At 46.5% G+C, this 13,005-nt stretch overlaps 1 protein-coding gene across 1 annotated transcript; it reads right to left on the minus strand.

Annotated features, from left to right (window-relative positions):
- Nucleotides 1-1,170: 1,170 nt before the first annotated feature.
- On the minus strand, nt 1,171-9,787 carry PRKRIP1 (PRKR interacting protein 1). Its single transcript, XM_074923103.1, has 6 exons — nt 9,653-9,787; nt 8,568-8,646; nt 7,006-7,106; nt 6,146-6,231; nt 4,256-4,323; nt 1,171-1,916 (listed from the first exon to the last, which is right to left on the minus strand). The coding sequence occupies exons 1-6, from the start codon at nt 9,770-9,772 to the stop codon at nt 1,798-1,800; spliced, it is 573 nt and encodes a 190-aa protein (XP_074779204.1). The 5' UTR covers nt 9,773-9,787; the 3' UTR covers nt 1,171-1,797.
- Between the last annotated feature and the right edge of the window lie 3,218 nt (nt 9,788-13,005).

The raw sequence follows: 13,005 nt of genomic DNA on the forward strand, positions 1-13,005 counted from the left end.
CTGAGAAGCGTGTCCTCATGCAGCAACATCTGCTCTACTTAATGCAAAACAGCCCTTATTTATTCAGCTCCAAAGCCTGACAAGCTCAGAGGCAGAACAGTCTTTGTTTATTTGTGAGACTCTTGGTTCTTCTCTGTCCACGAAAGCTAAGAAACATCACAATGTTTTTATGGCTTATTCTACGACATGGACGTGTCAACAGGGTTTACCTGCCCTAAGGGGGATTCAAGTGAAGCAATTCTCATAACTCATCCCTCTCCACAGAGAAAACGCCAACGACTGCAGAACATCCATTCTGCAGCTTGAGCGCTAGAGAATGAAACACTGTCACAACTTACTCCGAAGCACCTGCCTCTGCAGAGATTAAGCAGAAAACAATTCCATGCAGCTCTCTAACCCAGGGATGGTGGGGTTATGGACCTTGCAGCTCAGAAGCTATCCAGCTCTTATGTCTTTGGGTATGTACAGGGGAACTAAACACAAGCATCACTTGCACTTGATCACATCCACTTCCCCGCCACCACGGTAACACCACTGAGAAGCCATTACAAAAAGCCAGCTCAGGCAAAATGCAGGATTTCTGGCAGCACTGTTCAACAAAGGCTCAATCTAAAAAGAGATTTCTCCCTTTTTATTGTTTTTGCTTTAAATAATTTGGCATTAACAAAGGCTTGAGAAGAAGTAGCACCACGTTCTGGGTGCCAAGGTCCTGGATGAGCATGTCTGAAAGATAGCAGGCACTTCTAATTAAACATACACAGAAAAGACAACAACCTGCGTTGCAAATAAAACCACCACTGCATATGCTTTTCATTTAAGCACCAATAGTAAATATACATACGGATGTTATGCTTCCTACTAGGGAACCCAAAGGTCAAAGCAGAGAGCTCAAGCAGAGAGAAAGGCAAGTGTCATTACATGAAGCTGAACACAAGCAAAACCATTCCATTCCAAGCCTTTCTGCCACAGGATTTAGAGGCTTTACAGATATAATCTTTTGGCAAAGCAATTGTTCCAATCCAAAAGCAAAAAGTAAATGAAATGCAGCTAACACCTTTTTCCATATTTTCATGTGCGCCACATCACTTCGTCTTTTTGTCCCTTCCTGCAGCATTGCAAACACCTCTTTATTTTACTGAAATCCTCTTCAAAAAAAAAAGAAGACAGAACAAGCCAACACATCCCCTTTATTCATTTAAAAAACACGGAAGAAAAGTAATAGGGAAAGTTTTAGCAATAAAAAAGGGATCCTGCTTAAAAATCTATAGAACTTGTCTAGCAACATAAACTGATTTCTTTGGGTTAGAGATGACCCCATACAAAACCCCAAATTCAGAACACTCACAGTGCAGGAGAGTCTGGCTACAGACTACTTTTATACTTTAGGTTAAACTCCTCCCTTAAGATTCATGTATCCCACTGCTACCAGCTTTGACATAAGTAGAATACGTAGCCCTCACAGTAATATTTTCCTTAAATAGTAATGGATATGTTTTAGCTTTCAGACAGAAAAACACTCTGGGCCATGTTAGAAAGAACTCTAGGGTCACAGAGACTTATGGCTGACTCTTTAGAGCAAACTTAGAGCAGACTGCACAGCAGTTATACAAGCAATTAAGAAAAAAATCTCTTATTTGGCATTTCTCTATCACTATCTCTTGGGCCTGTGACGTGAAGGTCATTCACCGTTAAGCAGATATAACGTACGCCAATGGGTTCTGCTTGGCTGAGATGAAAGACTTTCATGCTCCTGAATATAAAGCAATGAACAGTGTTTCCAGCTGTCCCTGAAAGGCCTCATCCTCTTCCCATCACAAAACTCGGCTCTTCAGCATCATCTTCCTTCTCTTCCTCCTCCTTGCTATCATCCTCTTCATCATCCTCACTGCTGACTCGCTCTTGAGGTTGATCAGGTTCTAAAAACACAAACAGTATGAATTGAGAACATATTCCCATGCGTCTCTCCCTTAAGTATTTCACAACAAAATAGCCTCAGGTGCTAAGCAACGTATATTAGGTCATGCTAATTAGTACAGATGGATAACATACTCCCATGAGTCTTCCTTGTTAAATATCTCACAACAAAGTAGTCCCAGATACTAAGGAAACATATCAGGTTATATTAATTTTACTGAGCAATGTAGAGCTCAGAATATCAAATTCTCCCTTGGAGAAATATTCCCTTAACGCCAACGTTACCATAGTGCCAAGTCCATCATTAAACAACTCCAGCTCCTATGGCAGGTTATTTCAAACAGAGGCAGTCAAACGCTGAAGGGATAAATTATCTCATTCCCAGTCTCCCCTCTGCTGCTGCCATGAACCTTCAAGTATCACAGAGTATTGTTAAAGAATGCAGGCACTGGGAAGCCACGGGCAAGACTCAGTGTATTTCTACACCCATCCGAGTTTTCAGAAATTCCACAAGGTGCTGTAAACTTTTACAGCCTGTTTGGTATACAACACTGTAAATCCAGGAACTCATTAAGATATATGTAAGATTAACAAGGAAACTTGTGAAGCCTGCTAGAAGACCAGAAAACACCTACTAGAAATTAGATAATGGCTACTGAAAATTAGGTACAGCACAAAATGGGACCTGAATCTAACAGCCATTCTACTCCCAGCAGCTCGTGTACCTTTACTGCTTCTCAGGCCAAGTCACACTCAGCTCGTGCTCTGACCAGTTAACACGTAGGATTCAGGATTACTGGTCTGATGCCACCGCGTGGTGAAGTTCGGTACTTTGTTTTTATTAGGGGTCTGTACAAAAATGCAACTTGTAACAACAGCTGATCTTATTTAGCGCCAACCTTTATTCTTCATGTTTTTACTGCACCAAAGGCGAAAGATGGCACTCAGAGGTTTTACTTATTCATTCAAAAAGGAAAAGAAATGCTTGCCTGCCACATCCAACAAATACACTTCAATTAATTCGGAAAAACTCTCAGATCTCAACCCAGGGCACACAAAACCAAGCCTATTCTCAGTAAAGTAAGATGGCTATCAGGGGCTTCTATATCCACTGATTTTATTATTATTATTAATTATTTTAGAGAACCACAAACTGTAAAGAGCGAAAAACTGTTCTAAAGACAGGGGAGTTTGAATTCTGGCTTCCAGAAGATGACTGACTTGTGCTGAACAAAAACATTCCAGCCCAGCAACTGGTACATGACAGTCCCATACCACAGTGCCAGTCCCTGCTCCAGCTCCCCTCTCCCCCAGCCACTCCCTAAAGAGATGGGTACTATCTTTTCTACCCAAAGTGAACAAAAATGTTGACTCAAATTCTCCTCCCGGTCACAATTCATGAACAAGTAGCTTTGAAAAAAAAACCCCAACAAACAAACCAGAACCAAATCAAAACACCAAAAAATCCACTCTGCTACATTCATTTGCCGTCACAAGTAAAATTAACCATACAATTAATTTGTCCTCCCATGTTTATATGGGAGGCTGGCAATGGTTCAGTTGAAACAGATCCAATTGTGAAAAGCAAAGAAGAAATAAGGTAGAACTGTCACATAAGTGACTGTTCTAGCAGAATTATCAGAAATTGCTGTAACTTTAAGACTAAGAATTACTGCAGAGTTAGTGTGCTAATCCACAAAGGGCAACTATTTGAAAGAGTAAGCTAAAATATACTCACTGAAACAAAGTAATGAACATTCAAAAGTTTGAGGAGTTACACTGCCATTGCTGAACATTAATTTTCAAGACTGCAGCAGAACAGAGGCAGTCAGGTTTTTCATGTTTATGAAAAATGCTAAATAAATAGTTGTGTGGAACAGATGGCACCAAGGTGGCTCAAATTCTTACACACAAAATCGTAACTCGGTTTCTTGCTGTCCAAGCTGTGAATTTTTTTCCACCTGTTTTCCCATACGCATTCAAAATATACTTAAAAAAAGAACAGCCTTTAACGATACTGCCTTTTTTAGCAGAAGATATTCTAAATCTGCAGTCTGTCAGAATAGCTGGAGCAAAACATCCACAATCAACAGACTCAAGATTCCAATGTTTGCTCTCCAAAATTTCCCCTAATAATGGGAAAATATTCACAAACAGGCAAGTTATTTGTAAGATTAAATCTCAACACAGATGTCTTTCAAAGAGGACTTTTGAAACATCAGCTAAAATAACAACCTTTAGGCTCAATCTTCCTATCCATGTATTGAGAATTGCTGGGGTGGTGTGCTCTGATTAGGGAACAGAACTAATTCTTGAGAAAAGAAAAATAAATTTCACTGACCTTTTTCCTGCTTCTTTTGTTCAAGTTTGTTTTTCTTAGCTTGCAGTTTCTTCTCTTTTAACTTCTGGCTATAAAGTAAAGAAAAGACTCTCTTGCAAATCCAACATTGTAAAGCTTGTGCACATTCATACACCGATAAAAGACATATTACAGACATCTTGGAAAAACAGACTTAAGAAAAATGATCAATTTAAATTGGGCCTCAACTGAAAATTCAGCAAGAGCTAACTTAGACACATGATCAGCACAAACTTTTCTATGTTGTTTTTAGTCTAATGGATTTTTTTTTAAAAAGTCTTCCATGACATCACTGCAACCAAAACTATATGATACACAAGAACCTTCAAGAACAGAGAAGGAATAAAAATTACACTGCACCTACATTTTAGCTACCTAGCCTAACAAAGAAAAAGAGAACATGGTGTCAAAATCCAGACTGCTCGAACTGAACACTGGAAAAAAAATTGACTAATCACTAGTAATATATACTTTAACTGAAAAAAAGTAATGCAGTGTGCTCTGACCTTCATCTTTGGCTGTACTTCATCAGTATGTTGGGCCCTAGGAGTAACATTAAGAGCAAAAGGGAATTTCAGTTCTTATGACCCAGTTCTATTTGCCTAGCAAAGGTAACCAGGCAGACATGGGGCAAAGCAACCTGGGATTCCTGTTCCTCTCTCAACACCATAAATTAATTCTCTTGAAACAGAGAGCCAAGTACTGTAGCTGTTAGGTCAGGACAAAAGAAAAGGGGTGGTGAGGGAAGTCAGAGGAGCTCCTACAGGGCAAAGCCGCTTGGAACCTACACCGTTACACTATAGAAGGGGGTTACAAGGAGATGTTGGAGTGTTTAGGCAGCATTTGCTGTTTGAACAGTTGTGCTCCATCTCAGCCAGGAAAAAGGCAGCAGGCCAGATCTGACTTGCTGGCCATCTGTTGGACCACACCAAAGCCGGATGGTAACAGGGTTTGTGTTGTGCACTTTTGTGCTAATATGCCAGTGAGTCACTTTGCACAGGCCTTTCAGCAGCGACTTTCAGCTATAAGATGTAAAACTCTCATTCTCTAAGAAGCCAGAGAGAGGCTGCTAAGGATCAGACTCTCTGAAAGAGCCTATCCATGATAGGCCGCTATTTCTGAAAGGTACAGTGGACAAAGACTGTGAAATTTAAATTCTTGTATCGCTGCATTACAACGCTCGGACTATTTGTTGAAAGCATCAATCCTGTAACCATTTCACTTTGTCTAGAACTGAAGAGAAGGATGGATGTAATATTTTTTAATTTTTCCATCTAACTTACTAGTCTTGACCTGCCAGACATTTCCATGAAGTAGGTAGGTAGAAGAAGCTACTGATTTTAACAACACTGCTCGCTTCAGTAGCCTTTTCAGTATTCACAGACTGAACTGGACTAGTCACACTGACAGCGTCCAGAGGACAGCATCAGGCCCCACCATGCTCTGCTAGTCCAAATCCATACACATACCCATTAAGCAGCACCCATTTTTGCACTTAAGCTGCTTCATGTCAGCTGTTTCAGATATTTAAGTCAGATGTATATACAAACCTTTCTTGACATTGTTATAACAAATATGCAGTAAGGCATGTTGCAGTCAACATCACAGTGTGAGCAAAAGCTGCTCAACCAGTCAAAACTTACCCTGCTAGCGATGGCATGGAAAATAGACCAGGCCAGCAAAGCCTGTCAAGTTTACAGCTACCTTTAGAAACCAAGCAATGACATTAACAAAATTAATTTCCACAGCCAGACTTCTCAGCTGATAGATGTAGGCACACAATGACAGCATTTATCCAAAGCATGCAGCTACAGATGAGGACAGGGCATGAGGGTTTCCATGTCAAGCCTCCTGGGAACAATCTGCCCTTACCGCTTCCTTCTGCGTTTTGCTGTTTGTTCTTCTGCAATCATCTTATTCCTCTCCAGTTTCTTCTGGAATTCCTCATCTAGTCTTTGCTGTAATTGATCACATGTCACACTTTGGTCACAATCTAAATTAAAATACTTCTTTTAAAAGTCATGTCCTTTTAGGGAGAAGTCTTTTAGCAAAATACAGAAGGGAGCTTTGCCAGACTTTGTCTAGCTTCTTCTTTATACAAAGGCTATATTCCTAGGGATGACTTCTGTACAGACATCATTTTTAACCTGCAGCCTGAGCCAAACATCGAAGCCTTCAGAGGGAGGAATCCTCACCAAAGCAGATGAGGGAGGTTGGGCTTCTGCCCTAAAGAATGCTTCAGTAAAAACAAGAGAATAATTTGAGACACAAACATTAACATACGGATCAAAGGACTCATCTTGGTCGAGAGATTAAAACAGTAATGCTCTCTGAAAAAAGGTGCTATTCCACTCGACCAAGACTTAAAAGAAAGATCCAGATTCTGTGCACAGGCACTTGCTTTGATTCTGACTGTGCAAGACAGTGATATTTGGGATTTCTAGTTTTTAAAGCATTTTAAACCAACCTGAGAACACACACATTCACGAGCAGTCTTACTGTGTGCTAGGACCCCAGTGAACAGAGAAGATGGAGCATGTCTGACACAAAGCACCAAATGTTTCATTACTGACAAAGACGCCACGTATCACATACTCCTACAGTTTTTCTCTGGTAAGAGGTGGTTTGGAACTGAATTATTTGTACATGACTTTAAAAGGAAAAAAAAAAAAAAAAAGATTTGCAACGAACACCAAATAGTCAGGGGGAGGATTATAAAGAGTCCTGCTGACCTTCTCAGCCATGGCATCCATGAAATCTTGCCTCTGGTACTCTCGCCGACGAAGATGCCGGTACACATGAAACTCCCCACTCCCAGCTCCAGCACTGGAACCTACAATAAAGAAGAGTTAGTCTACTAGAAAATAATGTGTACTAGATGCTCACAAATGACTACAGCTTGATGCTGAGGGACAGGACGTATGAAAGGGCACTACAAGATGAAAATCTGCTAACAACACGCACAGTGTGTCACCGTTTTATGTAAGCTCAAATCACTCACAATCAAAAGCCAAAGTGAGCTGCAAAACCACACACTTATGGGTCACTGCAGTCTCTGCCGGTCAATTACTCCCCTAAAGAGAATCCAGTCTTAGCTGGACATCAAGGCGGTAAAAGAACTAGAGATCAAATGCACACCCCATTCTCTTCTAGGCAGCAGTGAACTAAAACACCCTACTGAGGCTGCTTCTGACTAATTTTCAGCATCTCATACAAAAAATAAAGGTCAACAGAAAGGTGATAAACCCCCATCATATTATACTTTCCCATGCCAGACAGATACCACTGACAGTTTTGGACTGTTTCTTCATAAATGAAATCCCTATAGCTCTCTCTTCTTGGCATCAGTCCGCACGCTGAAGTCTCACAGGAGCTTTCAGCGCCACACTCCATCCTTTTCCTCTGTCTCCTGAGCCATTTCTCAATGCTACACACAAATATATGCCTCAAAGAAGACACCCAGCAATTAAAACATGGCAGCTGGGACTGCAATAGGGGTGCTCTTGATACCAAGAGAATCCCAGCATGTCAGGTGCTCCCAGAAAAAACAAGACAGTTCAACTCAAGCACACAGAAAAGCTATTTGGAAAAGCCCTGAGGGAATTACAATAAGCAGAAAAGTTTACTCAGAAGTAAATAAAAGCCTTAGTGCACGATCAATTATTCTGAAATAAGAACAAGTCAGCCTCTACAGAGGATCATTAATAAGGATGAAGGTCCCAAAGACAGACAGAACTACATGCAGATGAAATTTATACCACAACTACTACATTTAATCCGTGCAGGTAAAAGTAACGTGGAAGCAGAATACTTGGGTCGGCTTCCTTGCACTGCTGCCAGCTCCCTACCTGACCACATACAATCATATCTGCTGCAAGTGTCTGATTCTCACTGAGTCTGCTTCTCACTGAGTCAGACTCAAAGCAGCCAAAAGAGTGACTTCATAAGTTTCCAGAGCACTCTCAGATCCATGGAAAGGACAGACTTACTTTATCATCATTTACTTTATCATCATTTACTTGTCATCACCAGAGCAGCAGCTTATTTCACTGCACACAGTCCACATGCTGGAGTGACACAGGCACTGTTCACTTTGCATTCTAACAACAAGCAGAAAACTGGAACCCAAGAACCAAATAAAACTTGAAAAAGCAACTCTCAAAATACATTTCGTACCTCTTTTCCCCAGCAAAATGAGCAACAATGGAAAACCATCTCTGGCCTTTTCTGTTAAAACACTTTCTTAAGTTTAACGTAGCTGACCCTAGAGTTATCTGAAGAATAGTATCTTTACCCATCACATCTCTAACGAACTCCGGGGGAGGTCGTGGTGCCCATTCATTCAGTTTTTCAGGAATTGGTACAGTCTTTTCCTGCAAGAACAAACCAACCAGTCATCAGTATCTTCTAGGAGCAAAGTCTGCAATTTTAACACATTGTTGAAAGGTGGTATATGTCTGACAACAGCCTCTTCCATCAGCTGACAGATCTCAGAAGGAGCACAGCTGTAGTAATTTCTTCATGCATAGAGATCAGGAGCAGGCAGAAAACGAGAATCAGAAGGTATCCTCTTTCCCTCACATTCAGGCCTGCAGGTCAACAAACCCCAGGAGGATTAGGAGTGTCTGTGCTTCTTTTCAGTATGGAAACTAGAAGGAAGCAAGTCAGCACCTCCAAGCACTCGCAGAAACTGAGTATACTCCCACTACCAGTAGTCTGGGAAGCGATGAAAGGCATCTGTGCACCTTCCATGCCAGATCTACAAAGGACAGGGAAGAGCAGGGAAGGGAGAACACACAGTGCAAGGTCAGAGGAGAAACACAGGGTGGGGACGTCTCAGTCTCCTCCAGCACGCACAGAGGGATGGTGAGAATCTCCACCTGGCAAACACCTCCTCAGGACAAGGACCAAAACACCCAGTTAGAGGAACCAGGGTCGTGCTCCACCACCCCCCCAATAAAAGCAGCAGGCAGAGGAAAGCCCAGCGGCAGAGCGCTGGGGGGTCAGCCCTCCCCCTGGGTCCCCAGAGAAGGGTCTCTCCCGTCACAGCACCCCAGGAAAGCCAGGTCTCTCTCCCCTCACGGCCACCCGGTGTGTGTGTGGGGGGGTCGGCCTCTCCCCTCACAGACCCAAGGAGGGGGAAGGTGGTGTCCGTCCCTTTTCCCTCATGGAGGCGGCGAGGAGAAAGGGAAGGACGGGTCAGACCGACTCCTTACAGAACCACGGAGGAGGATCGGCCCCTCTCCCCTCACAGACCCCCGGCGTGGGTGGGGGTTTCAGTCCGTCTCCCCGCAAGGACCCGGGGAGGCGGAAGGGGGATATCGGCCCCTCTCCCCTCACGGAACCGGGCAGGGGCAGAGGCCCGGCGGGCGCCCTCACCGGGTTCCTCATGAGCCGCTCGAGGCGGAGGCGCTGCTCCTCGGCGGCGCTCCGCGGGATGACGAGCGGCTGCGGCTCCTTGCGGGGCCGGGGCGGCCGCGGGGCCGAGGGCGCCGCCATGCTCCAGCCGCCACCGCGCCCCGCCCCGCTGTGACGTCACACCGCGCGACGCGCCCGGCCTGCGGGGCTGCCGCGGCCTGTCATGGCGACGGGGCCCGGCCCGCGGGGACTGCGCCGTCCGTGAGGGGCTCCCGGGGGGAGCGGGCGCCTGAGGGGCCCGCCGGGCCCCTGGGGCACGGCCGCGGGCTGCCAGGCGAAAGCGTGCCGCGGCGGTGTGCCCCGGCGGCTGCGGGCCCTGGCGCGGCCTTGCTGGGGGCCGAGGTCAGCCCTTGCGTCGCGGCCCCCAGGTCCCAGCTGCAGCCGCGGGGCCGCTGCCCCCCAGAGCTGCGTTTGCTGGAGCTCTGATCCCCCCCCCGTCCCCCCAGGCACGTTCTCCCGCTGCAGCGAGTGCAGTCTGTCCCCCGCGGGACCCGTTAGCAAGGCGGCTCCGGCGTCTGCCGCACTCTGGGCTTAGCAGAGACCCGAAGAGGGTGAAAATTCAGTGCATTTCGCTCTGGCACCCTCAGCCCTGCCAAATCCCTTCCCCGTGACGGTGTAAGCGATACGGGACTTCCTAGTGCCTCCCCGGCAGGCTGCCTGCACCATCTGTTCGTGTCACTTCGGTAATTAACCGGCGCTGCCTGCGCTGCCCGCAGGCTTTGTCCGCTGACGGTGATGAACGGCAGCGCGATTCCCCACGGCGCGGCCTTGCTGGGTGCTGGAGATGCAGGCAGGTAGCAGGGAGGGAATGCTGCACTGTCTACATTCACTCCTAGTCTTTGCAGGAACAGCGCCTGGACGAGCTGAGGGCTCGTACGCCCAGCTCCATGCTTGTCTGACAGGGACGGAGAAAGCTGTGAGTGGGGAAGAGGAGCCGGAGCTGGCTGCGATACGGGCTTCCTCTGCAAGCCAAATTTCTTGTCAAGCTGCTGTGGCCCTACAGAAATGGCATGGCATGTGCTCGGGCTGTGCGTGCGTCAGAGAATTAGCTAGTAAAGGTCAGCTGCAATGGAAGAGGGACATAAGCCTTTGTGCAGTTTATGGAGATAAGCTGGAGCGGTGAAGTTGGGCTCTGGGTTTCAGACAGCTTCGTGCTGTGCATGTGGAGTGGGTGACAGAAAGGGGAACAGAGAGGTTGGGAATGGCTCCTTCTGAGATTTATGGGTCATTTGCATGACCTGAATTTATTAAGCCCCCATGCTCTTCCCCTTTCCATGAAGAAAATCAGAGCTGATCCTCAGGTTCAGCCCTATGTTTACAAAAGACTTTTCAACCTCTACTGAGGTTGCTATGGAAATTACACTAGTTTATGCTTCGTGTTTGTCTTACCAACCTGATTTGTAAAAGAATGGTGTGAATTTAGTGTTGGCTGAGTTCCCAGCTGGCTGCGCTGGCCCTGGAAGGCATCCTTGCAGTCGTAGCCCTGGCTGGAGCAATGCAAACAGTTTTCCCCATGCTGTCTGCCAGCTCACGAGCGCCTGTGCCCACGGCTCTCCCAGCCTTGGGTCCTCCTCAGCTCTCTCAGTCACTGCAGAACGGGTTTTAGAAGCAAAGTTGCTGCAAACAGATTGAGTTTCTTCTCCCCTCTGCTCTGCTGAGTCTTGAGCACAACACAGGCCAGTTTAGCTCCCTAGCCTGTAAGGTGTTGCCCTTTTTCTTCCTCCTTGCTGTCATGGCCACCTCTCTAAAACGCAGCTTCCAAAAGCGGGGGTGTGAGTGATGAGCTGTCAGGCCTCAGCCCTCTCATGCCAGTCCCCATGGGAGGAAAGCAGAATGACAGCCAAGCCACAGACATTGTGACAGCCCGAGGGCTGTGGGGAGCAGCTGGGCAGCTTGATTCTCTTTCCCAAAGCGTGGCCTGTGTCAGTGACAACTCACAGCCCTGGGAAACAACAGGCAGTTGCCTGTCATCCAACAGAGCCCACTGAAACAGCACAGGGAAAGAGACCTGGGAGCATCTCGCTCTCAAACTACATGTCTAGGGAATTGGTGTAGACTCTTGATGTATTATGCACGTATTACTTTTAAAATATATTTATCTGGGGAGAGGGGACAAGACTATTCCTTGGGTCGTACAAAAATAGAAAGTATTACGTCATGCCATTAAAAAATACAAAGCCCATGAAATAGATTGCTGGGCTGGGATCTGGGCAGAACTGTGCTTGCTGGGAACAGGGGATTCGCATTAGAACAGGGAAGTGTTTTCATAGTTCAGTGCAAACCAAACAACAAAATTTAGCTCCCTGATCTGTATCAAAGAAGCTCATTTGTGTTTTAGAGCAAAGGCACCCTGAGGGTTCCTACCAAAGGGATCCTTCTGGAAGCACTGTAAGCCTTTGCTGAGAAAGACCTTGTGTGGCAGGCAGGAGCAGCCGTGGACAGCTCAAACACCCGTGTGGAACGTGGGAGGCTGTGCTGCTGAAATCCCATCACGTTTTTGCCCTCTTCATAGTATCTGCCAGGCTGCAGCTCTGCGCCAGCATCCCCACAGACCACTGCTGCCCCATCCCCGGGCAGAGGGTATCACTGGCAGGGAAATCCAGCCCAGCTCACACGCTGAGGCTGCTTCCTCTTAGCTCACCACTAGATCTCAGTGTTTGATGTAAAGCCGTTGCATCCCGCCCCTGCCCTCTGAGGAACCCTATGAAAAGAATGGAAAGCATGTTTTCCAGCAAAACTAATGCTGTAATTAGTCAATTTGCTAATAAGCTGAGGTGTGAACAGCTTATGGTGAGGCAGGAGGAGCAGCTGTCCCACAGGCACAGCCCTCGGTGCCTGCCTTGCGGGCAGCGAAGTTGGAGCTGGTGCAGAGGGGCTGTCGCCTCCCCAGCTGCCCAGCTCCTGATGAAAGAGCTCTCCAGGACCAGTGAACAGGCTCTGGAGACTTTTGGGGAGGGAATGTTGTTGGGAATGGATCATGGCACAACTGTGGCCTGATTACAGAGCCGAGCTGCTCCCTCCACCCCCCCAAAATCCATGTGTTAGCTGCGTCTGGAAGCCGTGTCTGTCACGCTGCTTAGCTGTGACAGCGCAGTCTGGGACAACGTACCAGTTTTCCCGGGGGATCCTCAGCAGAAGAGAGCACGCTAGAAAGACATACAATGGCAGAGCGTGAGGCACTGCTTCCCAGGCGAGACGACGGCATGGGAGGTGGGAACGACACGCTACAGAGAACTTGGCTGCTAGGAGATGGTAGCACAGGCCTTTGGCAAGGGAGGTCCATCTTCACACCCCAGGGCTGCTAACTCACTATT

Source organism: Athene noctua, chromosome 19 (assembly GCF_965140245.1).
Source record: "Athene noctua chromosome 19, bAthNoc1.hap1.1, whole genome shotgun sequence".
In the NCBI taxonomy this organism is placed as follows: domain Eukaryota; kingdom Metazoa; phylum Chordata; class Aves; order Strigiformes; family Strigidae; genus Athene; species Athene noctua.